This window comes from Poromitra crassiceps (assembly GCF_964638095.1).
Source record: "Poromitra crassiceps genome assembly, chromosome: 9".
NCBI lineage: Eukaryota > Metazoa > Chordata > Actinopteri > Beryciformes > Melamphaidae > Poromitra > Poromitra crassiceps.
In genome coordinates, this window is record NC_139630.1 from 27,296,123 (window position 1) to 27,322,622 (window position 26,500).

At 46.9% G+C, this 26,500-nt stretch overlaps 1 protein-coding gene across 1 annotated transcript; it reads left to right on the forward strand.

Moving 5' to 3' along the window:
- The first annotated feature begins 2,855 nt into the window (after nt 1-2,855).
- On the forward strand, nt 2,856-24,520 carry tmem200a (transmembrane protein 200A). Its single transcript, XM_083643186.1, has 5 exons — nt 2,856-2,969; nt 20,358-20,489; nt 21,584-21,834; nt 22,256-22,419; nt 23,032-24,520. The coding sequence occupies exons 2-5, from the start codon at nt 20,365-20,367 to the stop codon at nt 24,163-24,165; spliced, it is 1,674 nt and encodes a 557-aa protein (XP_083499312.1). The 5' UTR covers nt 2,856-2,969; nt 20,358-20,364; the 3' UTR covers nt 24,166-24,520.
- Nucleotides 24,521-26,500: the final 1,980 nt, after the last annotated feature.

Here is a 26,500-nt window from a genome sequence, read left to right on the forward strand (position 1 = left end):
AATTTACAAGGTCGGGAGCGCCCCTTGTGGCGTGTCCTGACCTCGGCTTTGCGAGCCCGATCTTGAGGGTGCCTCACCAGCCCCGCTCTCAAAATCCAAGATGGCAGCTCTGCGCTTCAACAGTAGTGCAAGTTAAATACCGTTTATTAGCACTTCCCTCTTATTTGTGTCTCATTAAGTTAGCCATGCACACAGTAGTACTGTCTAACTTCTATCTGTGGACATGTTGCTATGGTGTTATTGTTATCAACTGTTACTGCTAACGATGACTAGCCATAGAGACACTGCATAACGCATCATCATTCAGAAATCACGCCCAAGACGGGGAAAAACAGAAACCCCCCCTCCAATCCTGGCGTTCTCCTATGTCGCGTGCATGGTTGTGTGTTGCACAAAAAGATTGTATATAAGATGAACACTCCAACTTACTTCCTTGACAGCTAGATCCACATTTTTCTTGTCGCCAATTCTCAATGGCTTCCTTATTTTCCTCGGGAGTACAAAAAAACTTTAACTGGTGATTTTAACACATTTGTTGTCTGCGCAGCCCACCACACAACAGCTTTTAGCTATGTTTAATTCAAGGAAAATGACGCTGGTGTGTGGAAATGAACGGAGCTTTTCCCCCGTGATGGGCGTGGCCTATTTCATGCAGTGTCTCTATGGCTGGTTTCCCGTCTGTTTGACTGGAACGCGGTCAACTCGGGTGTGACGCCACTCAACTGGGATATTCCGTTCCCAATACAAATGGAGCCAACAGAATGTTCTCAAACCATTTGTATGTGAGTGCATGACTGTGTAGTGTGTTCACCACTGTTCTCCCCTCAGGGTGTTTCATTTCTAGCCAGCTTAATCTTTGCCATCTGAACAAATAACACACACACACACACACACACACACACACACACACACACACACACACACACACACACACACACACACACACACACACACACACACACACACACACACACACACACACACACACACACACACACACACAATTATTTGGTTTGCCTACTGGAAACTGGGAGGTGAATCTTTCGACAAAGTAACAAAGATTATTAGTCTATTTTTTATTATAAAACATGTGTGTCACGTGTTCTTCGCCCCGCCTATGTTTTCTCTGAATCAGTTCCAAAATGTAAATACAGGAAATGATATGCATGCCAACATCTGCAACATCTTTGCTGTTCGCTCTTCCTGTGTGGGAATCTGAATAGTGCTCACACACAATTCTGTGTGTATGTGTGTGTGTGTGTGTGTGTGTGCTTTTCTGCATGCATGTGTGTGTGTGCGTGTGTGTATGTGTTTGTGTGTGCATGTGCTTCTCGGCATGTGTGTGTGTCAATAAAATCCTCTCTATCCTCCCTGCTTTTAATTAGCCTAGCTATCAATGAGGAAAGCGTGTGCGCGCGCACACACACACACACACACACACACACACACACACACACACACACACACACACACACACACACACACACACACACACACACACACACACACACACACACACACACACACACACACACACACACACACACACAAGGAGACACATGGCAATATCAATAGCCATACCCCTCCCCCCATTGCCTATAAGTGATGCATAATATTATAATATAATATAATATAATATAATATAATATAATATAATATAATATAATATAATATAATATAATAATATAATATAATATAATATAATATAATATTATATAATATAATATACTATAATATAATAATAGCTTTGTATGCAGGTAGTGTATTCAGAGTGAAGCTGCTTATTGCTTGCAGAGCCTGAGACATAATATACATTATTTAAATCAAACAGTTTCAGCGTCAGTTGATCCACACTCTCCTCCTCTCAGGAAGAGTCACGTGGGGTTTCCGAGGCGACCCCCCCATATATTCCAAACACACACACACGCACGCACGTACGCGCGCGCGCACACACACACACACAGACACACACACACACACACACACACACACACACACACACACACACACACACACACACACACACACACACACACACACACACACACACACACACACACATATTCACTCACGAAACACACACACACACACACACACACACACACACACACACACACACACACGCACACGCACACGCACAAACGCTCAGAGCGCACGCACATGAACTCATCATTCCCACAAGCGGAGAAGCGCTTATATGGAGCGCCCGCTTCTCTCTCCGACTCTGAGCAATGAAGACAAGCTTGCGCTCTTGCACTACGTCCCATGTTGTTACTATCAAGAAGATACTACGAGGAGAAAAAACAACTGCCTGGTTTCAAAATGAGGTTTTCTTTCTGGATGTAAAATTCAATTGGACGCGAATAGCGCACACTGGGAGTTCAGTTAACACAAGCCGCCAGATCATCGGGTTTTGGAGTTTTTTGGGGGGGAATAGCCACCAGCTAGTTTACTACCACAATTAACCTACTTTTTGAGGATTTCTCTTCGCTCCTAATTAAGGAGCGCTTAATTGTTTCTCGTCCTGGAGCGCGCTGCTCCCTCTCCACATAGCCTAATGGAGTGCGCTTTATAAAAACCGGATGTGTTTTGGTGTTGTAAAAGTTATTAGGTTATTACACACACAAAAATAACGACACCCGCTTTGATCCGGACCTTCAAGCAGCCCCAGTGTGACCGAGGCAAGCCGAGGTGATGACATTCATTGCGCCGTGGACCTTGGATAGTTACAAAAACTGCAGGCTTCTGTTCTGGTCTGGAAGTGTGGATTTGGCCGTGGGGGGTTCTCGTCACCAAAGGCTGCCGTTGTGCGACAGAGGTTTGAATTTCCTGCGGGGAGGCAGCGTGGCATCTCTCTGGAAGGATCAGCTTGCCTTCAAAGTGGAGGATGGCTCTCCAGCTCTCCGCAGGTTACATCCTCGGCCCCCACCGTGTCTGATGGCACCCTGAAGACAAACTCCGCTCCCAGGGTAAGTGGCAGTCTTCCAATCCAGACTAGAAGAATATGCTAACACTTTACAATAACATAATAATAACAACAACAACAATAATAATAATAATGTGTCTGTAATCATTCGCTGGTGTTCATGTGTTAACTAAGTAGGCTATGGTTAGGGTTAGTTAATGGTTAGGGTTAGAGTTGTTAAGCAACTAACCATTAATTCAGTGGCCCTTTTGGTAAAGGTTACAGAGAATATTTTAATTTGATGTTGAGTTGTCAGCTTCACTCTGTCCTTTTTATTGTAATCCATATTTAATGACGTTTTGTTCCATATTTAATGAATAATGAAGTCCGTGCCCCATCCTCTTGTGACACACTGAGTGATGTGTGTGTTAGTGGATGTATGGTGTTTGGCTCAGTCCATTTTCCATTGCCCTATAATTGATGGTGCTTTACAGGGGGTAATGTGATAAGCTACTAATAAAGTCCATTATGTAGATTAACATATTCACAATTAATTAATTTCCAGAGGTCTGTTATGTCTGCCATCTTTAATGAATGATACATGAGACACCAAGAGCCAAGGTCAGACAAACAGAGAGAGTAAGCTGGAGGTGAAGAGAGAGAGAGAGGGGGAAAGAGAGAGGAGGGGGGCTATATAAGGCACTTTTCTCTTTTATCATTTCTTTTATCAGTTCATCAAGGATATTTGGAATGATTGCTTATTCAAAATTATATTACTGTAATTCAATTAGTTCATTTCTGCTCTCATATCTTAGGCTGCTATCTGTTTATTATCAAATTGTGTAGCCGAAGAATTAATGATGTCAAAATTCATTCCATCACCTCAAAATGGGGTCAAAAGTCATCAGTGATGACTGAGACAGACTCAATGGTCAATTTTCTAATGGACTGCCAAATTCCCTATAGCCGATTAACAATACATCAGGATTATTGGCAAATGGGGAAGCACATGTATGTTTTGAATGATTGAACCGATAGTGAATTAGATTTGCCTTGACAGACAACTCCTTCAGCCAATCAGTGCCGCCAAATCCAGTCCTTCAGCCAATCAGCGTCGGATACCGTCAAATCCAAAATCCACTTGGAAGAATGGCGGAAAAAAAAATCAGCTAAGAAACTCCACTGTTGCATACTCCTGTTCTTGTTTAATTGTTATTATTGAGTCTATTTCTGCATTGTCATTACTGCTTTGCCAGCGGCAAATTGGCCGGTTACAATCAACTACAAGGCAGGTCCCTGATTGGCTAGTGCACTTTGTAATTTCTGAAAACGCCTGCCCCGGGTATAGGAAGCCAGACGGTCCCGCAGAACGAAACAAATGTGATTCATGTGATTGGATGGTTTGCCAGGGTAACCTATAGCTTTCAACTTTGGGACCCCCATCTGAGAAGATTTTTATTTTTTTTATTTTTTTGAGGGGCATAATTGTGTAGCTGTTTCTGCTGGGTGTAACTTGGAGGGAACATTTAAGAGGGTGAAATCAAATCTGGTGAAATGTAATTATTCCTTGAGTTGTTGGCGACTCCTTATAGAATGCCCTCACAGACCCTTGGGAGGTCCCAGGGCCCTAGTTTGGGAAGCACTGCTGCTGCTTGTGCCTCAGGATGAGTGGGTGAGGGGCTGTGAGGAAGCTGCTGCTGCTCGTGCCTCAGGATGAGTGGGTGACTGCAGGCTGTGAGGAAGCTGCTGCTGCTCGTGCCTCAGGGTGAGTGGGTGACTGGGCTGTGAGGAAGCTGCTGCTGCTCGTGTCTCAGGATGAGTGGGTGACTGCAGGCTGTGAGAAAGCTGCTGCTGCTCGTGTCTCAGGATGAGTGGGTGACTGGGCTGTGAGGAAGCTGCTGCTGCTCGTGCCTCAGGATGAGTGGGTGACTGGGCTGTGAGGAAGCTGCTGCTGCTGCTCGTGTCTCAGGATGAGTGGGTGACTGGGCTGTGAGGAAGCTGCTGCTGCTGCTCGTGTCTCAGGATGAGTGGGTGAGGGGCTGTGAGGAAGCTGCTGCTGCTGCTCGTGTCTCAGGATGAGTGGGTGAGGGGCTGTGAGGAAGCTGCTGCTGCTCGTGCCTCAGGATGAGTGGGTGAGGGGCTGTGAGGAAGCTGCTGCTGCTCGTGCCTCAGGATGAGTGGGTGACTGAGCTGTGAGGAAGCTGCTGCTGCTCGTGTCTCAGGATGAGTGGGTGAGGGGCTGTGAGGAAGCTGCTGCTGCTCGTGCCTCAGGATGAGTGGGTGAGGGGCTGTGAGGAAGCTGCTGCTGCTCGTGCCTCAGGATGAGTGGGTGACTGCAGGCTGTGAGGAAGCTGCTGCTGCTTGTGTCTCAGGATGAGTGGGTGACTGGGCTGTGAGGAAGCTGCTGCTGCTCGTGCCTCAGGATGAGTGGGTGACTGGGCTGTGAGGAAGCTGCTGCTGCTGCTCGTGTCTCAGGATGAGTGGGTGACTGGGCTGTGAGGAAGCTGCTGCTGCTCGTGCCTCAGGATGAGTGGGTGAGGGGCTGTGAGGAAGCTGCTGCTGCTCGTGCCTCAGGATGAGTGGGTGACTGCAGGCTGTGAGGGAGCTGCTGCTGCTGCTCGTGTCTCAGGATGAGTGGGTGACTGCAGGCTGTGAGGAAGCTGCTGCTGCTCGTGCCTCAGGATGAGTGGGTGACTGGGCTGTGAGGATGAGCCAATGAGTCATTTGACTGTAATCGAGGGCTCGCTCCAGTGTACACACACACACACACACACACACACATACTCGCGCGCGCACACACACACACACACACACACACACACACACACACACACACACACACACACACACACACACACACACACACACACACACACACACACACACACACACACACACACACACACACCCAAACACACACACGCACACACACTCACACACACAGTGCAAGACATGAAGAACACCAAATCACCAAGACAAGAAAGCTTTACTGCATCAAAACGTTGTCAAAATAATGAGGAAAACTAGATGACTAGAAGTGCAGGATTTGATGATTTGAGAGCTTAAATGTGATGATAAGTGCAGCAGCCTGTGTGTGTGCTGTGTGCTGTGTGTGTGCTGTGTGCTGTGTGTGTGCTGTGTTGTGTGTGTGCTGTGTGTGTGTGTGTGTGCTGTGTGTGTGCTGTGTGTGTGCTGTGTGCTGTGTGTGTGCTGTGTGTGTGGAAATGTCAGCAGGCAAACGCATAGTAACATATTCTTCTGAGTGATGACTCACCCTTGACCGTGAGTCTGGAATGCTCGCTCTCCTCTCTCCTCTCCTCTCCTCTTCCTCCCTCTCTCTCCCTCTCCCATGACGGCCAATTTCCTCAGGAACGTCAGATCAAATAACCCTAAACGGCCTTTTTATTCCCCTGACCAAAGAACCAGAGAACTACAAGTCCAATTTTAGCTCCAGACGGACATTGGCTCATAGTGGAGACTTCAATCTGGATATCAGACTAAGGAGGAGATGCAGGCGGAACCAATGGTACCATATTTTCAGGCCAATTCTGCAATGCATCTGATCTCAGAGCCAATTGCAATCAGAGTAGCAGCAGAAAACTTTGAATTTGTGAGTTCCCTATAATCACATGCAGCCTTGAGAACAAGCTGTTGGGAAAAATCTGCTATCTGATAGGTTAAAGGCTTTTGGAAAAGGTACTTGTTTCTCAAGCCAAATTGCTTAGACACACAATGAATGACTCTTGGCTCAGAGAAGACAGCAGATATGCTTGTTCAAAGGTTTCAGGTACAAGCTTTGCCAAACTCGAGACAGCAGGTTCCAAGACATCATCATGGTATAGCTACTGGAGAGAGAACAAGGACAAAGACAGGGTGGAAGTCCCACAAAGTGGAGCATCTCACTTCTTCTTCGGTTCGGCTTTCTTCATGTTGAAGGGTTCCATCACTCATCATCCAACACCTAAAATTAAAAGGTTCTTGAAAGGTTCCTCGTGGATCTTATGGGCATCACTCTGAAGAACCCTTTTCGGTTACAGTTCGCACCTTTATTTTTCTGTATGTGGTAAAGCAAAAAGATAATTTCCCTACTAGGGAACAATACAGTAGCGTATTAAAATGTGCATTGAGATATGCCCTTGTTGAAAAGTAATACGATGCATTCTCCCCTAAGAGGACCCACAGACGTGACCGGCAGACCAGCAGGCTCCAGCATGTCTGGGTCACGGGCTGGTTTGTGTCTTCTCATGAGCTCATCTCACTCCTTTCCTACACTATCACAGGTTCTGGAGAGGCAGACCTGCTCGAAAAATCTGCTTTACAACTTTTAGATCAGAGATGCCTTTATCTTCTAGTAGCAAACTTGACATTAGCAGACACAATACCAAGATCTGTCCTGATTTAGACTTCCCAATCTCTGCTATACTACCGTATACTATACTATACTATAAATGGCAGATATTAAATAAGTGGGTCTCAACAGGTGTGCCATGAAAACATTCAAATATAAAGAAAGTCGAGGTGAAACTAAAGAAATGCATGAAATTAATTGAAATCATTCTATGAAAACACTGTTGTCCATCAGAGAATGCAGCTCTTTCTCAATGAGCATTGTGTGTGTGTCAGTACAGCAGTGGTTGTCAAAGTGGGGTCCGGGGACCCCCAGGGGTCCCTGAGGGGGTTCCAGGGGGTCCCCAGTTTCAAAAGGGGGCAAATTATTTTCACTATAATTCCATCCATAAGTAACACAATGACAGAATGTATGACTATTTGTGTCATGGGTTTCATACACCTTCTGTAATAAAACACCTAAAAGCAAAAAATCCTATCAGTGTCAGCTTAGGGGTCGTGACCTTGGCACGGAAAAAGACTGAGAACCCACTGATTTACAGGACAGTCGGTGTTGACTCATTTTAAGTTTGACTTAGACATTAACATTTCCATTAGACAGTTACTCCAGTATTTCACGTTGATAGCAATGCCATTACCTTGACATGCACCATCTTTCCCCCGGCTGCTCCAGTCTTTTTCACGTTATCAGCAGTGTCAACAACAGGAAGTGCAATTTATTTGCAGATGCGTTTTGGTTCACTGCGTTCTGACTCTGACTCATGCTGTCATTTCCATCCATCTATCCGCATTTATACCAGGAGAGAACGCAGACGGCGTTGCCAAACCGCCCTCCTGTTTTCTCCAGATCTGCCAAATTCTTTGTCACGGCAAATCACAGAGTCCATCCATCCAAATGCCAGAGGGACTGAAATAGCATCCACCAGCTCTGTGGAAGGTGGTGCACACGCAGCACCTCCTCGTGTCTGACTGGTGCTGATGTGAGGGACCTCCCAGAGCCGTGACCTTTACCCCAACAGGAGGAGGTCATTCTCGCTCTCCTCCCTCTCTGTTTGGTTTCCCTCTGTCTTTGCCTTTTCCCCCAGTCAGTCTCTCTATTTGAATAACTTCAACTGAAAAACTCACCATTGTTTAGTAGTGTTTTTTTTTTTTAGTTAGTCTGACTGCCTGGAAGCAGGCTGCGGGACTAAGCTCTGCCATTGGTGCCGACCATTTCAGGCGGCAGCCAACCAAAATCCCTTTCCGCTCCCTGCAAGCTCTGCCATTGGCTCCGACCGACCGGCTCTGACCGACCGGCTCCGACCATTTATGGATTCCCTTTCCGCTCCTGTCTGCGTGTTGAATCTGTCGCTCTCAAATGCCTCCCCCGCTGTGAGACAACAACGAGGCCAGCTCGTTGCTACACGCTGAAAATGGCAAGTTTTGACAAAGATTTAGATCAGAGCCTTTTTCCCAGAGTGAGAGTAAGACCAGCCAGACTCTCTCCTGAACATGGGTACAGTGCAAAACGGAGATAGTCTGGCAAGCCAGACTAAGCCTGAGTTAACCAGAGCAGACTAGCGAGAAAAAGGGATGTCAATATTTGATATCTCTCTCTACTCACTTTTCTCTCCATTACTTCTCTCTCACTCTCTCTCTGTTGCTCTTTCCCTTGTTTTCCATCTCTTTGCATAGATGCCTTTCTCTGTGACGTTTACATACAATTGACTGAGCTGAGTCACTCGAGACAAACATCTCACTGCTCCTCTCCAGTCAAAAAAAGCCTTTCTGGGATTTGTTACATGGACCAAAGAGCCTCCTCCATCCTCCCCCTCTGGCGTTTCTCTTCTGTTTTCTTCTCGCTTCTTCACTCTCTCTCTCCCCACATCTTGTACTTCTCTCTCTCTCTCTCTCTGTCTCCCTCTGCCACGCTCGGTCCATCTATTCCTCATGTGTGGAATCAGAACGGCTGTAGCGGTGGTGTGCGTCATATCGACCGTGCAAACAAGATGCAGTTGGACACCGGAGCGCAATTTGTTTTGCTAGTGCCGCCTTCCATACACCAAACTCTGTCCCTTTCTCTGTCCACGTCTCCATTTCTGTCCTCCACTCTCCCTCTCTCACTGTCCAATTATCTACTCCTCTCCCTGCTCTCTCTCTCTCTCTCAATTCAACTGGTTTACTGTCACGACGATAAAGCAGACATACAACCGGGCCTCCCTCTCAATCACGTCTTATCCAAATGTTTTATTGGCACGGGTGAAAGCGAGCGAAATGATGCCAAACCACGTGTAGTGGACATGCAGTCAAAATTCAAATACATAAATAATAATAATCTCCCTTCCTGTCCTCTCTCCATTTGTCCTCTATCTCTCTCTCTCTCTCTCTCTCTCTCTCATGTTGATAGGATGTAGTAGTGTTAATGAGATACCTGTCATTCCTGCGTATACATCATGTGGTTGCCATGGAAACGTGCCACCTGGCAGCAGCAGCACATGTAGTTGCTATAGGGACAAAACAATCATGTGACGTCTCCTATAGATTAGGTAAGATACGATGTCGTTATCATGCCGCACAATGTGTCTCCTCTCTCAGAGGCACGCTACAGGCAGAGAATGTCTTAACAGCAGTCTGAGGCATGGCGGCTGCTCTAGGGACCTGATCTAATGGTGATATTTTTTTAAATGGAACTGTAGGGCCGTCTCTTAATATTCAAATGTCTCTGGCGACAAGAATTAATCTCCCGGCTGAAAGGCAAGACAGCGCTCCGTGTCTCACGGTGATTGTGTGTTCGAGAGATAACGAGTGGAAGCAATTTAATCAATCTTCAGGTGATCACACACAGAAGCAACTTCATCATATAATGAATACTAATTAAAAGCCCCCAAGGTCGTGGGCGGTCCGGGTAGTGAGGCGGAAGATTCCCTGCCTACCAACACGAGGGTCGCAGGTTCGTAGGTCCGTATCCACGTGTTTACCTCCGGCTTGGTCGGGGCATGCACGATTGGCTGTGCCCGACGGTGGGAAACCGAATTGGGGGTATGTGTCCTGGTCGCTGCGCTAGCGCCTCCTCTGGTCGGTCGGGGCGCCTGGTCGGGTGGAAGGTGGGGCCGGTGGGAATAGCGTGATCCTCCCACGTGCTACGTCCTACCGGTGAAGCTCCCAGCCGTCGGGTGAAAAGAAGCGGCTGGCCACTGCGCATGTGTCGTAGTCTACCGGCTCTCCCCAGATGGGTGGAGCAGCGACCGGGGCAGCCAATAGGGCAGCATGGGGATAAATTGGCCAAGTATAATTGGGGAGAAAATAAGGGAAAAAATCTGAGGGGAAAAACCCCCCAAGGTCGATTAAAGTGGGATGGAAAATGGAGCTAAGGAATTAAAATGGTTTACAAATTTAATTTTAACATTATGAGCTTAAGTGTTATGTCTATGCTGCCTGTCCAAAAGCAACATCTCAAGGGAATGTAGATTTTGACATTGTGACATCATATGACAGCTTCTTGACATTAGGTGCTTCGGTGTCGTCACTGGCAATAGAACCAATTTCACTGTCTCGAAAAGAATACAACTTAACTTGTAGAAGGATTTTGTTTAAAGAAAGGTCACATGTGGGTATTCCCTTCTGTGCAGCCTCACTTAGAATCCAATAGTCTGCACTCACAAACATGTGATTTTACATAGTGCATGACCAGCACAGACCCTGAGCTTGTATCTCTGTGTATGGGCCTTTTTCACAGCTGCTAGGGTAAACACAGGTGCAACCAACTCATTAATTAGGGCCCCAGCACTGGAACACCTAAATCAGTGGTGACCAATTTGGGGCCCGCGGGCCAAACTCTGTTTGTTTTGGCCCGCCACGGATTAAGTTAGTGCTAATTTAATTTATTTATCCTGGTTGCTACTCCACCCTCTGCCGATCTGGGGAGAGCCAAAACTGGCTCCATGCTTCCTCCGAGACATGGGCAGTTAGCCAGCCGCTTCTTTTCACCTGACAGAGGAGGCTTCACCGGTAGGACATAGCACGTGGGAGGTTCACGCTATTCCAACCAGTTCCCCTCCCTCTGAACAGGCGCCCTTAACGACCAGAGGAGGAACCACATTAGCAACCAGGATATTGCATGTTTTTGTCAAATTGTCATGGCAAATTGTTTACAAAAGATGGACAATAAAGCTGATTTTCAAAGTACCTTGAGGATTTTTCAAGTTGTGAATTAAGTCAAATGTCTCTCTTGATTACAAAGGTGGAAAATATAACTGTTTTTAACGGGGTGTTTACTGATTAAATGTTTAAGCTCCCCACAAATGCAGATGTTTTTTTTTTAATATATATAACCAATTGCAAATTATTACAATTACCAAACAGATAAAAAGTAGATTATTATATTGAAATGTTATTTTAGATTTAGAATGTTAGAATTTTCTATAAAACACAATACAGAATTTGGGCACCCCTGACCTAAATGGACATCCTCCCTTTTAGATACAAAAACGGCTGCTGTGAAAAAGGCCTATTGTAGTGCACTCACTCAGCTTGGTGAGCATGGCGAGTGAGCATGCCAGTTGGTTTGGTCACACACACATTCTCCACACAGCTCTAAGCCCTGTTGGACCCGGGCCTGAACAGTGACTTCTTAGACTTTCCAACTTCCTTGTTACTGTAAGAGTGCAGATGCACTTCTCTTGCTGTCAGCCTCTTCCTTGGCATCAGTGGCATGACAGGACTTTACCCTGCTCTCTCTCTCAAATATAAGCCTTTCAAGGAGCGAGGCTGGTTCACCATCTGTGGTGAATTGAAGCGCTCTCCTAAAGCACTCGTGACGAGGAGATGACGGCCATGGAAAAGGCATTAAAACGTGCGAGAGATAACAGCAGGGTAGGAGGAGGAGAGCTTGATTGACTTTGTTGTGTGTGCGAGTCCCTTGTGTGAGCACGGAACACATGATCCCATTCTAAATGTTCAAGCAGACTTTACTGCCATGAGAGATACAGCAAAAATAAGTTGGGGGGGGGGGGGGGGCGGGGGGGGGCGCGAAGAGGGGGGGGGGTGGAGAGACAGAGGAAAGTGATCACATGATCACATGATGGGGGGGGGGGGTGGAGAGACAGAGGAAAGTGATCACATGATGGGGGGGGTGGAGAGACAGAGGAAAGTGATCACATGATGGGGGGGGTGGAGAGACAGAGGGAAGTGATCACATGAGTGGGGGGGGGTGGAGAGACAGAGGAAAGTGATCACATGATGGGGGGGGTGGAGAGACAGAGGAAAGTGATCACATGATGGGGGGGGGGTGGAGAGACAGAGGGAAGTGATCACATGAGTGGGGGGGGGGGGGTGGAGAGACAGAGGAAAGTGATCACATGATGGGGGGGGTGGAGAGACAGAGGGAAGTGATCACATGAGTGGGGGGGGGTGGAGAGACAGAGGAAAGTGATCACATGATGGGGGGGGTGGAGAGACAGAGGAAAGTGATCACATGATGGGGGGGGGTGGAGAGACAGAGGAAAGTGATCACATGAGTGGGGGGGGGTGGAGAGACAGAGGAAAGTGATCACATGATGGGGGGGGTGGAGAGACAGAGGAAAGTGATCACATGATGGGGGGGGTGGAGAGACAGAGGAAAGTGATCACATGATGGGGGGGGGGTGGAGAGACAGAGGAAAGTGATCACATGATGGGGGGGTGGAGAGACAGAGGAAAGTGATCACATGATGTGGGGGGTGGAGAGACAGAGGAAAGTGATCACATGATGGGGGGGGTGGAGAGACAGAGGAAAGTGATCACATGATGGGGGGGTGGAGAGACAGAGGAAAGTGATCACATGATGGGGGGGGTGGGTGGAGAGACAGAGGAAAGTGATCACATGATGGGGGGGGGTGGAGAGACAGAGGAAAGTGATCACATGATGGGGGGGGGGGGGTGGAGAGACAGAGGAAAGTGATCACATGATGGGGGGGGGTGGAGAGACAGAGGAAAGTGATCACATGATGGGGGGGGGGGGGTGGAGAGACAGAGGAAAGTGATCACATGATGGGGGGGGGGGTGGAGAGACAGAGGAAAGTGATCACATGAGTGGGGGGGGGGGGTGGAGAGACAGAGGAAAGTGATCACATGATGGGGGGGGTGGAGAGACAGAGGAAAGTGATCACATGATGGGGGGGGTGGAGAGACAGAGGAAAGTGATCACATGATGGGGGGGGTGGAGAGACAGAGGAAAGTGATCACATGATGGGGGGGGGGTGGAGAGACAGAGGAAAGTGATCACATGATGGGGGGGTGGAGAGACAGAGGAAAGTGATCACATGATGTGGGGGTGGAGAGACAGAGGAAAGTGATCACATGAGTGGGGGGGGGGGTGGAGAGACAGAGGAAAGTGATCACATGATGGGGGGGGGGTGGAGAGACAGAGGAAAGTGATCACATGATGGGGGGGTGGAGAGACAGAGGAAAGTGATCACATGAGTGGGGGGGGGGGTGGAGAGACAGAGGAAAGTGATCACATGATGGGGGGGGGGGTGGAGAGACAGAGGAAAGTGATCACATGATGGGGGGGGTGGAGAGACAGAGGAAAGTGATCACATGATGGGGGGGGGGTGGAGAGACAGAGGAAAGTGATCACATGATGGGGGGGGGGAGACAGAGGAAAGTGATCACATGAGTGGGGGGGTTGGGTGGAGAGACAGAGGAAAGTGATCACATGAGTGGGGGGGGTTGGGTGGAGAGACAGAGGAAAGTGATCACATGAGTGGGGGGGGGGGGGTGGAGAGACAGAGGAAAGTGATCACATGAGTGGGGGGGGGGTGGAGAGACAGAGGAAAGTGATCACATGAGTGGGGGGGGGGTGGAGAGACAGAGGAAAGTGATCACATGATGAGGGGGGGTGGAGAGACAGAGGAAAGTGATCACATGATGGGGGGGGAGACAGAGGAAAGTGATCACATGATGGGGGGGGGGGTGGAGAGACAGAGGAAAGTGATCACATGAGTGGGGGGGGGGTGGAGAGACAGAGGAAAGTGATCACATGAGTGGGGGGGGGGGGTGGAGAGACAGAGGAAAGTGATCACATGATGGGGGGGGTGGAGAGACAGAGGAAAGTGATCACATGAGTGGGGGGGGGGGTGGAGAGACAGAGGAAAGTGATCACATGATGGGGGGGGTGGAGAGACAGAGGAAAGTGATCACATGATGGGGGGGGTGGAGAGACAGAGGAAAGTGATCACATGATGGGGGGGGGGAGAGACAGAGGAAAGTGATCACATGATGGGGGGGGGGAGAGACAGAGGAAAGTGATCACATGATGGGGGGGGTGGAGAGACAGAGGAAAGTGATCACATGATGGGGGGGGTGGAGAGACAGAGGGAAGTGATCACATGAGTGGGGGGGGGGGTGGAGAGACAGAGGAAAGTGATCACATGAGTGGGGGGGGGTGGAGAGACAGAGGAAAGTGATCACATGAGTGGGGGGGGGTGGAGAGACAGAGGAAAGTGATCACATGATGAGGGGGGAGACAGAGGAAAGTGATCACATGATGGGGGGGGGTGGAGAGACAGAGGAAAGTGATCACATGATGGGGGGGGGGTGGAGAGACAGAGGAAAGTGATCACATGATGGGGGGGGGTGGAGAGACAGAGGGAAGTGATCACATGATGGGGGGGGGTGGAGAGACAGAGGAAAGTGATCACATGAGTGGGGGGGGGTGGAGAGACAGAGGAAAGTGATCACATGATGGGGGGGGTGGAGAGACAGAGGAAAGTGATCACATGATGGGGGGGGTGGAGAGACAGAGGAAAGTGATCACATGATGGGGGGGGGTGGAGAGACAGAGGAAAGTGATCACATGATGGGGGGGTGGAGAGACAGAGGAAAGTGATCACATGATGTGGGGGGGGGTGGAGAGACAGAGGAAAGTGATCACATGATGGGGGGGTGGAGAGACAGAGGAAAGTGATCACATGAGTGGGGGGGGGGTGGAGAGACAGAGGAAAGTGATCACATGATGGGGGGGGGGGTGGAGAGACAGAGGAAAGTGATCACATGATGGGGGGGGGGGGGTGGAGAGACAGAGGAAAGTGATCACATGATGGGGGGGGGTGGAGAGACAGAGGAAAGTGATCACATGATGGGGGGGGTGGAGAGACAGAGGAAAGTGATCACATGATGGGGGGGGTGGAGAGACAGAGGAAAGTGATCACATGATGGGGGGGGTGGAGAGACAGAGGAAAGTGATCACATGATGGGGGGGGTGGAGAGACAGAAGAAAGTGATCACATGATGGGGGGGGTGGAGAGACAGAAGAAAGTGATCACATGCATGAAAGAAACGGAGAATTAAAGAGATGTGAGAGGACAGGGGGTGGGCGGAGGAGAGGAGAGAGACAGAGGCAGAGAGAAGTAAGATGAGCAGATAATGTGGGGGTGAGGAAAAGGAGAAAAAAAACTCATTCAGGCTCACACACAACTAGAACACGTTACGAGCGAGGGTGAGAAATGGAAAGGGAGAGAGAGGGATAGACAGTCTTGAGGGAGGGAGAGAGAGTGATGGAGAGACAGAAAGAGAGAGAGAGGAGGGAGAGAGAGAGAGAGCCAAAGGTCATGAGTGTGTTTTTGTTCCCATGCTAAATTAGTTTTATCCTTTTATACAGTGTGTGCGTGCGCACACACGCACACACTCACGCACACACAACAGAAAGTAACACTGAAACTATAACAATAATGTTAGTACATATAGGCTACAACACCTCACAATAACATACCTAAAAGAAAGTAACACTTCACAATCACATTCTAACCCAAAGTAACAACTTACAATAACATTCCCACCCAAAGTAACATCCTACGATAACATTCCAACCCAAAATGACAGAATAACAGAAACATCACCTCATAATAACAATAACAGAAAAGCTCTGTAGATGAATGTTAGTCGTTGTGAGAAAAACAAGTACCATATAAAAGTTTGAAGTGCTGATGAGCAGTGAAACTCTAGGCCTTCACTTTAACTTTCTAACAGGTATAACACAACAATAATATCACAACTTTAAATGTTGTTTGTAGATATTTTAATGGTGTGACTCTAATGACTAACTGGTAATGAATGTTTTAATTTGAAACATCTGAAACAAACTCACTCCTTGGCAGAGCAGCTCTGCAATCACCTAATTACAACGGATACATAATAATGACTCATTTTCCTTATACAGCTACATTATAACTACCATCAAAATAAGCATATTCAACACAACTGCCACTGGAGAATTCAGTCACACAATGCTTCAACCATAGTAGATCATCATCTTTCTTTTCTTTTTGTTTTCAATATGCTCTTTTATCATTGTCTTTGAAGAGAAGAGAAAGCAAAATGGAGATGAAACAAAAACAACAGCTTCCATATGAGATGCAGGCAAATTATATATATATATATATATATATATATATATATATATATATATATATATATATATATATATATATATATATATATACACACATTATGTATTATGTACACACACACACACACACACACACACACACACACACACACACACACACACACACACACACACACACACACACACACACACACACACACACACACACACACACAAATTTACTTAAATAGCTACACTGTTTATGAAGGTGTTGCACAAAAAGTCCTAAATGTGTACCACGTTTCAACATCTGCATGTGTGCGAAGGGGGAATACAGAAATAAAGCTAAAATTGGATACGGCATAATTACATGAATACAAATAAAGTTAAACAAGAAAATGTATAACTAAAATATCGAGCACCAATATAACATTAACAATTCCAATAAACATTAATCCCACCCCCCACCAGTCGGAACCACATAGTGCTGTTACCAGTTGGGCTGCTGGCATCTACGATGAGCTGTTCTGCTTTCTTGGGCTGTCAGGATTAGGAATGGTTCCCAGATTTGCAGGAAGACGTCCATTTTATTATTTATATTGCAAACAAGGCGTTCACAGGCAGCGGTTTCTGCCGGTGTTGGACCATTCTTGGGAACTTGGGGATCCTTCACCATGTCTTCAAATAAGCCTTATGCCTGTATATTATAGCAAACTTTAACAACTTAAAATATACTTACATCCTTGAAACTTTTTGCCAGTGAGTGAAACACACCACCTTTCTGAGTTTTATGCGTCAATGTGAAGCCCATGTCCCATAACATGATCAAAATTCACTTTTGATTTGAATGGGAACACGTGGGATCCATTCAAGTTCGGTAGCGCCCAGGAAGCTCCATTGGATGAAGCTCATATCCTCTCCTGACTGCGAGCTCTGCCCTAATGGGCTGACAGAGACTTTTCTGCACATGTATTGATTTGCCCTCGGCTAATGTGTTTCTGGAAAATGGCATCTACAACTTTATGTGACCTACTGTAATTGATATTGAAGTGCCATATTGTCCAAAGCTGCGCCTATTGAATGATATCTCCTCTTTAGATCAGAGGTTTGCACTATTTGTTGGTCTGACTGCTGCAAAATAAACACATACATAAATAAATAAATACATAAATAAATAAATAAATAAATAAATAAATAAATAAATAAATAAATAAATAAATAAATAAATAAACAAATAAATAAATAAATAAATAAATAAATGTTGGCTGTTCGCTTGCAGCCTCCTCATTCTCTCTCCCGGAATCATTGGCTCAATCCTAATTGGAGATTATATATATCCAATATATATAATATATACTGTATATATATATATAGTATGCATAATGCCAAACAACCAGCCATCTGTGCATGAGCTTCCCTTATTGCAAAGTGAAAGATATTCTGTGCACAGCACTGGGTCACAGTGTACTTATTGTTATCCAAATAGCACGAGCTATCTCCTCTTTCATTTATAGGCCTACTCCCCTCCCCCCCCCTCCCCCCATTCTGATCTACTAACACCAATTGTAATGTGATTTGGCTGCTGCCTGGGGTGGAGGTGTGGGTTTATTGTTGTTGTATATTTTTTGTGTACGTGCTTTGTTACCATATCAAAACAATCAAAAGTTGATAACCAAAAACAAAGTTTGGTAGCTGAGATAGCAAAGATAGTCTGCTAAATCTTCCTCCTGTTAAACGGGACAATGTTAATGTTCATCTGACCCCCTCAGATTAACGGCCATTTAAACCCAAATGAAGGTCCTGAAAATAGGACTGTTCTAAGCCCTCTAATAATAATATAAGATGATGATGGTGACAAAATGTTAGTTCAACCAGGGAGAGACTAGAGACCAGTGAATGAAGACAATAATATTTATTACAATTGCTTGATGATTATGCATTACAGAATATGATGAGAATGAGGTATGTGTTAATGGTCTTTGGCACATAGACACCACAGGGAGATATAGAGAGAGAGCTGCATCAGCCCTGAGCAGCAGCCAGATCTATCCCCCTGTATACTGGTGGTGATGCCCAGACTGAAGAATCTGGTGGGTCTGCAAACTGGGTGCAGAAGGGGAGGTGGAGGGTGCGAGACTGTCAGCAGCACAGTTGGGAGGCTGAATGGGATCAAAAGAAGCATATATATAAGCCAACAACAGCCTTGTGATTGGCTTACGATGGGGATGTGCAGCAATGTGATAGGCTTACAAAGGAGGTGTGATGATGAAGCTTTGCTATTGGTTGAATGAAACCAGGAGGGAAACAGCTGATTATTCAATTGGAAGTTGACAGCTAATTCTGAGCGTGTGAGCAGATTTGAAATTGTGGAGAAATGAGAAGTGAACTGAGGTGAAAACTGCAGATTATAGTCTTCGGGTTGAACCTTCGTTAAACTACATACTATAGAGTTGACAAAAACACCTCGATAACAACAAATACTGTAATAGTAAGATGCTAAAATAGAAAAGAATTAAGTAATTGCATTAGAATAGAATGAACAATAACCTGTAAGAATATAAAAGGTTCAAGGTCCCTTTCTCTCTCTTTTTGTTCCCCACCAAAGGGGAGACTATGGATATGTTTCTGTCCGCCCGTCCGTCCGTCAGTCAAACTGTAAATGTTTTTTGACTTTGCGCCACTAGGGGGCGGCATTGACAATGAATGGGACTGACCCAAGGGTGGATCTACATCACTGGTGGGGGACAACATGTACTACTCTTCGTTTGTTTCCTCTCCATCTCTCTCTAATAATCTCCATTTCTCAGTATTGGACTTTGTTTCTCTCTCCCACTCTCTCTCTCTCACACACACACACACACACACACAGAGAGAGAGGAAGAACGCAATAGACAAACATCCTGGTAAAGGTGTGGCTATGTACCCGCACACGCTCACACAAGCACGCACACGCACACGCGCACACACACACACACACACACACACACACACACACACACACACACACACACACACACACACACACACACACACACACACACACACACACACACACACACACACACACACACACACACACACACACACACTTGCCCTGAAGGCTGACTACCAACAGGAGAACATCATCAGTAAGCACAAGATGTTGTTCAGTGAATGTGTTCAGTAGGTTTGTGTGTGTGTGTGTGTGTGTGTGTGTGTGTGTGTGTGTGTGTGCTTATATCTGAATACATCACTTTGACTCAGACTTTGACACACCTGTCCCCCGAGACATCATACAGTACCTGCATAAAACAGTCTGCTGTCAACAACTGTCGGCTCAGACAGACACAGCTGTCATTTTTGGAATTGGCCCAAGATTGTATGTTTGACTGTGAGACAGACAGAGCATGTACTGCAGTCAGAGCAGGTGGGAGACCTTGCTGTCAACATCGTCTTCCCTCCAATACACTTGCAGGAGATTCTGCACCATGTCAGTTGTCATTAGTGACCTATGGCCATGAGAGGCTATATGCCGCATGCACACACACACACACGCACACACACACACACACACACACACGCACGCACAAACTCACACTCACACACACACACACACACACGTAAGCATGAACGCACTCACACACACACGCACGCACACACACACACACACACACACACACACACACACACACACACACACACACACACACACAGCAGATGTTAAAGACTCATCATTAACTTGTGTGTGTGTCTGTCTGTTTGCGTGTGTGTTGTGTTCTGCAGGTTAAGTATGACTGCGGCAGCAGGTGTGCTAACAGGCTTGGCTAAGCTAAAACGCCAAGACTCCGCCCGCTCTCAGCACCGCCCCTTCCAAGCCGCTGGCCTGGGAAACGCTGCTCCAGAAGCTCCTCCCAGGTGCTCATATCTCACTTCTTTTTTAGACTCGAAACCAACATTTAACAATTTAACAAATATGTCAGTATACTGTGCAACAAGAAGCTAATATCAGTTTGATTTCTGTGTAATTCGCGTCCGGGTAGTGTAGCGGTAGATTCCCTGCCTACCAACACGAGGGTCGCAGGTTCGCGCCGGCTTGGTCGGCGTCCATACAGGCACGATTGGCTGGTGTCTGTGGGTGGGAAGCCGGATTAATGGTATGTGTCCTGGTCGCTGTACTAGCGCCTCCTCTGGTCGGTCGGTGTGCCTGTTCGGGTCAGAAGGGAACTGGTGGGAATAGCGTGATCCTCCCACGCGCTACGTCCTGCCGGTGAAGCTCCCCGCTGTCAGATGAAAAGAAGCGGCTGGCAACTACGCATGTGCCAGAGGAATCATGGTGCTAGTCTACGGCTCTCCCCAGATCAGCAGTGACCGGGGCAGCAGGGGGAAATTGCCCAAGTACAATTGGTGAGAAAATGGGGGAAATTAGAAGAAAAATCTGTATAATTCATTAGCTATGCTGCTTTTGATATGACTAGTGCAGTGAGAGATGCTAAGCTAAACATGCACTGTGTGCTATACGCTGCATGCAAAGTGGATGGTGTAAGCCAGCTTAGCATAATCAACATCAATGACATCATCACACACAGAGGTGAAAGTGCTGTCAGTGTCCTTGATGCACACAGTGGTACATTAATGTAGGATATTGCTTAGATTTCTTATTAATAGACCCTTCTCACGGGGGGCATTTTGTGTCGAAAAGGCGGGGTAAACACAGGTGCAAGCAAAACACTAATGCGGGTTTCCATCTTCCATGATTGGAAGTTGGAAACCCTCATTAGTGTTTTGCTTGCACCTGTGTTTATCCTGCCTTTTCGACACAAAATGGCTCCCGTGAAAAGGGTCTATCACTTGAGAAATTAATCATTTTCATCAGAAATAGTTAGTACTGAGCTGATGTGGTGTGAGGCGAGGCTTTGCATTGATCCTGTTGTATCCTTGCTGTAGTGTAAGTAAGAGCCATGACACTAAACAAAACGAGTGATTGTTATGTTTGTTGTTTATTTGTTTAGAAAGAGGAAGCGGCGCGCTGACGTTGTGGTGGTGCGCGGCAGGCTCCGCCTCTATTCCGCCTCTGGGTTTTTCCTCCTCCTGGGATTGGTCATCCTGGCCATGGGGATCGGCATGGCGATGCTGGGCTACTGGCCACAGAGCGAGGCCAGACCCTCAAACAAAATGCCCACCGGCGCCGCAGGAGGCTCCAAGAGAGAAACTGTTGGAGGAAGCAAAATGTCTGCCACAGGAGCCAAAATGACCACTTCAAGTGAAACCAATGAAGTCAAGATGGCCGTCACAGTCGGCGATGTGAAGGTGGTGGCTAACTCCAGTACGAGTCATAATGTGCAAGGTAGGAAGGAACTGTTAACCAGCATGTTTGGATTAAATCGGTTCAGATTGTACATTTTTATTAAAAATTAAATTACAGAAAAACTTGGCATTATTAGTTATATCCATTCCAGGTGAAGAATGCTGTGTATCTCATCATGGCGGTGTTATGGAGGGTTTTGTTATCTGCAGCCACCATATTACTTCTGGAAAAGGGACAGCTTAGAGAACTCACTCAATGTCTCTGTAGGCTTCTTGTTTTCTGCTGCTTATGCTTATCTATCCATCCATCCATCCATCATCCATGTTTGTAGTTTACTTATGATGTGGCTTGCCCCCTCCTGGTCTTGTGCCTCCAGGTAAGCCCTCCGTACCGGCAGCGGGTGCTCTGACCCGGTTCCTGGAGCAGCATCGTCATTCAGAGAGGATGAAGATGTTTGGGCCCTTCACCATGGGCATTGGGATTTTCATCTTCATCTGTGCTAATGCCATACTTCATGAGAACAGAGACCGAGAAACTAAGGTATAAATCAGCAGCTACTCTCTCTCTCTCTCTCTCACACACACACACACACACACACACACACACACACACACGCACACACACACACACACACACACACACACACACACACGGTGAGGATTCAAATTTCTCCTCATCTATTTCTATTTCCTGTATTCTCCTTCCATGTCTTCCTCCACTCTGTAGGTAATGATGAGGGACATGTACACCACAGTCATCAGTATCCATTATCTATAACAAAAATATGGATCGTATTTCTCTTCCAGCCTCCTCTCCTTTCCTCCCACCCTTATCTCTCCCATTTTCCTTTGATCACATTTCCTCTGGTCTTTTCCCGTCTCCTTCCCTCGCTTGATCAGATTAATCCTCCCCTACTCCCTTCCTGCTTTCCAATCCATATATATATATATATATATATATATATATATATATATATATATAGAGATAGATAGATATATCCAAACATTTACTCCAAGATCACAAACATCCTAACACACACAGGTACAGTAGTGATACTAATAATCATATTTCTTTTCTCAGGTAATCCAAGGACATGATATGACTAATACTGCCACTACAACTCCCTCTAAAAATAATTCTCCTCTTCACTAGGTGATCCATATGAGAGACATGTACTCCACGGTCATTGACATCCATCGCCTGAGGCAGAAAGAGCGAAAACAACACTATCATTACAACAGCTCCTATCCAGGGGAACCGGGGGATGTGGGCGCCCTCAGCGCCGAGAACAGCACCCTGCTAGCCTTCTCCTCTGCCCGCGCTGGGGGCAGCACCGCAGGAGGGTCCGCAGAAGAGGAGGAGGAGGTGCTCTTAGGAGGAGACGAGGACTTCCACAGAACCGGGGAGCGAGCTCGGCTGGACCGCGGCTTGGCGGGACTCCTGGCGCCGCTCTACAAGGATCGGCCCTTCGGCGGTCCGGGGCTCGGCTCGGCTTACTCGGATCCGGCCCGCCACCACCAGTGGTCCGTGGAGAGGGAGCGGGAGAAGGGAGGGCACCGCGCCGGCTCCATCGTCTCCTCCTCGCTGTCTGCGTTCACCCTCCCCGTCATCAAACTGAATAACTGCGTCATCGACGAGCCGGAGATGGAGGCGATCACCGAGGAGGAGAGAGGAGGGGAGAGAAGAGACGGGGCCACGAGGTCACGGCCTCGGGGCTCCATGGAATCCTTGGCCGTTCCCGTGGCGTCTGTCGCCAAGGCGTCCAAACCGCCGGGCTTACACCGCAGCAACTCCGCCTCCTCCTCTTCCTCCCACTGCTCCTCCGTCTCCTCCTCGCGCTCCCTCTCGCCCGTTCCCTCCTCGACCTCGGGCTGCTGGCTTTCCCCGGGAGCGGCGAGGAGCGACAACAACTTTGGCTCCAACTCCTCTCTGCACATGCTCAGTAGCCACTCCAAGTCTCTGGACCTGGACCGCGGAGCGAGCGTGCTCAGCGTGCGTCCGGAGCAGCGGAAGCACCCCAGCTGGCCCCGCCTGGACCGTAGCAACAGCAGCCGTAGCAACAGCAGCCGTAGCAACGGCGGCACGCGGGGTAGTAGCGGTGGTAAGGGCTACGTGCGGCTGGAGGACAGGGAGGAGCAAGGGGCGTCGCCCGCGTCCATGAGGGGCGACTACAGCAAGAGGGAGAAGCTGCTGATGATATCGAGGTCGCATAACAACCTGAGCTTTGAGCACGATGAGTTCGACAGCAGCGCGCTGAAGAGGGGCAGCTCCGAGACGCGATTCTGAAGACGATGCTGGATACCGTTCCATACAAATCAAATCGAATCGAATACATAGTTCTCAAACTAACAAACTGCACCCTGAAAGGTGGAAACTCTTGGTTTTAAAGATGTTTTTGTGGGTGGCAGGGTGTCATAGTGAGTTAGGAGACCATCCTTCAACCAGAGGGCCTGGGGGTCAAGAAGGTTTCATTCGATCAGTACTTGATACAGTACTTGATGATTGATACTGATGACATCAAAGTCACGCTGCAGCTGGAGCTTACGAGTTTCTTCTGCACCCTGAAGAGAAGAAGTTGAGGAACGTACTTCTTAAGACTGAAGGGTCTCAGAGCTGTTCTGTATGTGGTCCTGCTACTTCCAACAGCTCACAGACAGTCGTAGTAGTCAGTTTACGTGACAATAATGAGGTCTTATCCAAGCCTGAGATTTGAGTGTTATGACATTAATAGCAGTGCGCTGAAGAGTCAAGGTTCTCTGACAAAAAAGCTGAAATGATATTCTACAGATCAATGGTCTTGACAGCGTTAAGACGGACATGGTTTTAGGTTTCAAAGTTCATAGCAGACTGGCTATATTTGAGACCAGCTTCTAAAGACTGTTTTAGGTCTTTCCACTCCAAATACTGTTTCTTATATGATACTTTAGACAGTTCTGACAGGGTTACAAGAGTTTTGCAAATATGACTTCAACAGCAGCACGCTGAAGAGATGAGAAGGTCTGAGACCAAGTATCATTGTGTTTTTTTTTTATTGCAGAATAGATAGTGTTCATCCTGATGGAGTTCTGAAGCCATTTTCACACTGTATTAAGCCTTTAGGGCAGGCAGACTCACTGAGATTTCACACTGGCATATTCTAGGTTTGGCACATATATATATATATTAGTGCATATTTGTTCTGAAGGTGGTTTATGCATCTGCGTGTTTGTCTTGTCTGATTCTCAGGTAGTAGTAGATGTTGTGATGGGTCCACACAAAGAGTGAAATCAAAATAAACCAAACTGCTATCTACAATGTGAATAAATGACAACAGAGAGATATGAGTCATGATGTCAAGATGTTAGAGAGAGTATGTGTAGACTGAGCCATATAAGAGTTTGTCCCGGGTGCAAACATGAGCGCTACTGAAAACTAGCTACAGATTCTGGCTCTGGCTCTGCTAGAGACCATGTACCTATTAGCCTTTGATTAGACATTACTCAGGATCCACAGTCCTTTATTTCTACTTTACTGCTTCCCATAAATATTAAAGACAGCCCTGCTATTGGAACGTTGGAAGTGTTATTGGCTATTGTGAGACATGGAGGATATGAGAGTGGAGTTCATATTTACGATGTGAACTATCAACAGGAGCAGAGAGCTGGGCTGAGCCCGCGACTCCTTATATCTTTCTGTATGCGACCCACAACCAAAAAAGTTTGGCCACCCCTGCTCGCAAGCAAAGAGTACTTCTTTGACTTTCCTTTTTCCTTCAAGTTTGAAGAAAGAGTTGTGATAAACAAGTCTGGTCTCAGGGCTGGTCCCATGAATGATGCAAAATAGATCATTGGAAATATGGTAAGGTGAGTCGTGTACTGATAAAAAATAGTCAACCCAGTGATCTACTGACAGTGTGAGCCAGCAACAAAACATCGACAAGATATTTACAATGGTGTAAATCCAAGAAATCCAGGTAGCTGTAATAATCAAATGTGAGCCATGTCGTTTTGCCCTACAAAAAGACTATTATCTTCAATGGATCAAGTCAGGGAAAACTGTAACTTTCTTTTTAATGTGTGACCTAAAAACTGAGAAAGTAGTAAAAATCTAGGCTGTGGATTGCAACAAGTTTGAAAGTTAATAGCGACACATAACGCGGCAACATATGTAGCTATAAAAATATTTTTTTGAATCATGTGTTGAAGAAGCGTGTCATTCAAAACTAGACACATGTTGCATTTGTGTTGGAACTGGTGCATTCTTTTTGACCATAATTGCCCAACTGTCTTTACAGCCATTGCTCTGTCTTTCTACAAGCCGGTATGATGTCTCCTGATTGCTCAATATTGCTAACCTGACATTGCCAGATGGGGGCGGTATTGTTTGTTTTCACAAACCAAACTGCGGGACTTTAGATCTGGCGAGAGAATCCAGCTTGCTTGCAAGGTTACAATATTGCTGCAGGTACTATGTCTCTTTCTTTTGGTTAGTCAGCTACCACAAAAGCTGTAATTGTTTTTTTACACGTCTGTAACTGAAATGTAGTTCAGGTCAACATCCTGTGCTACTTTGAATACAACACACGTTACTGTAACAGTAAGACATCCATCTTGAAGTGTCGGAAAAGACAACAACCATGTCA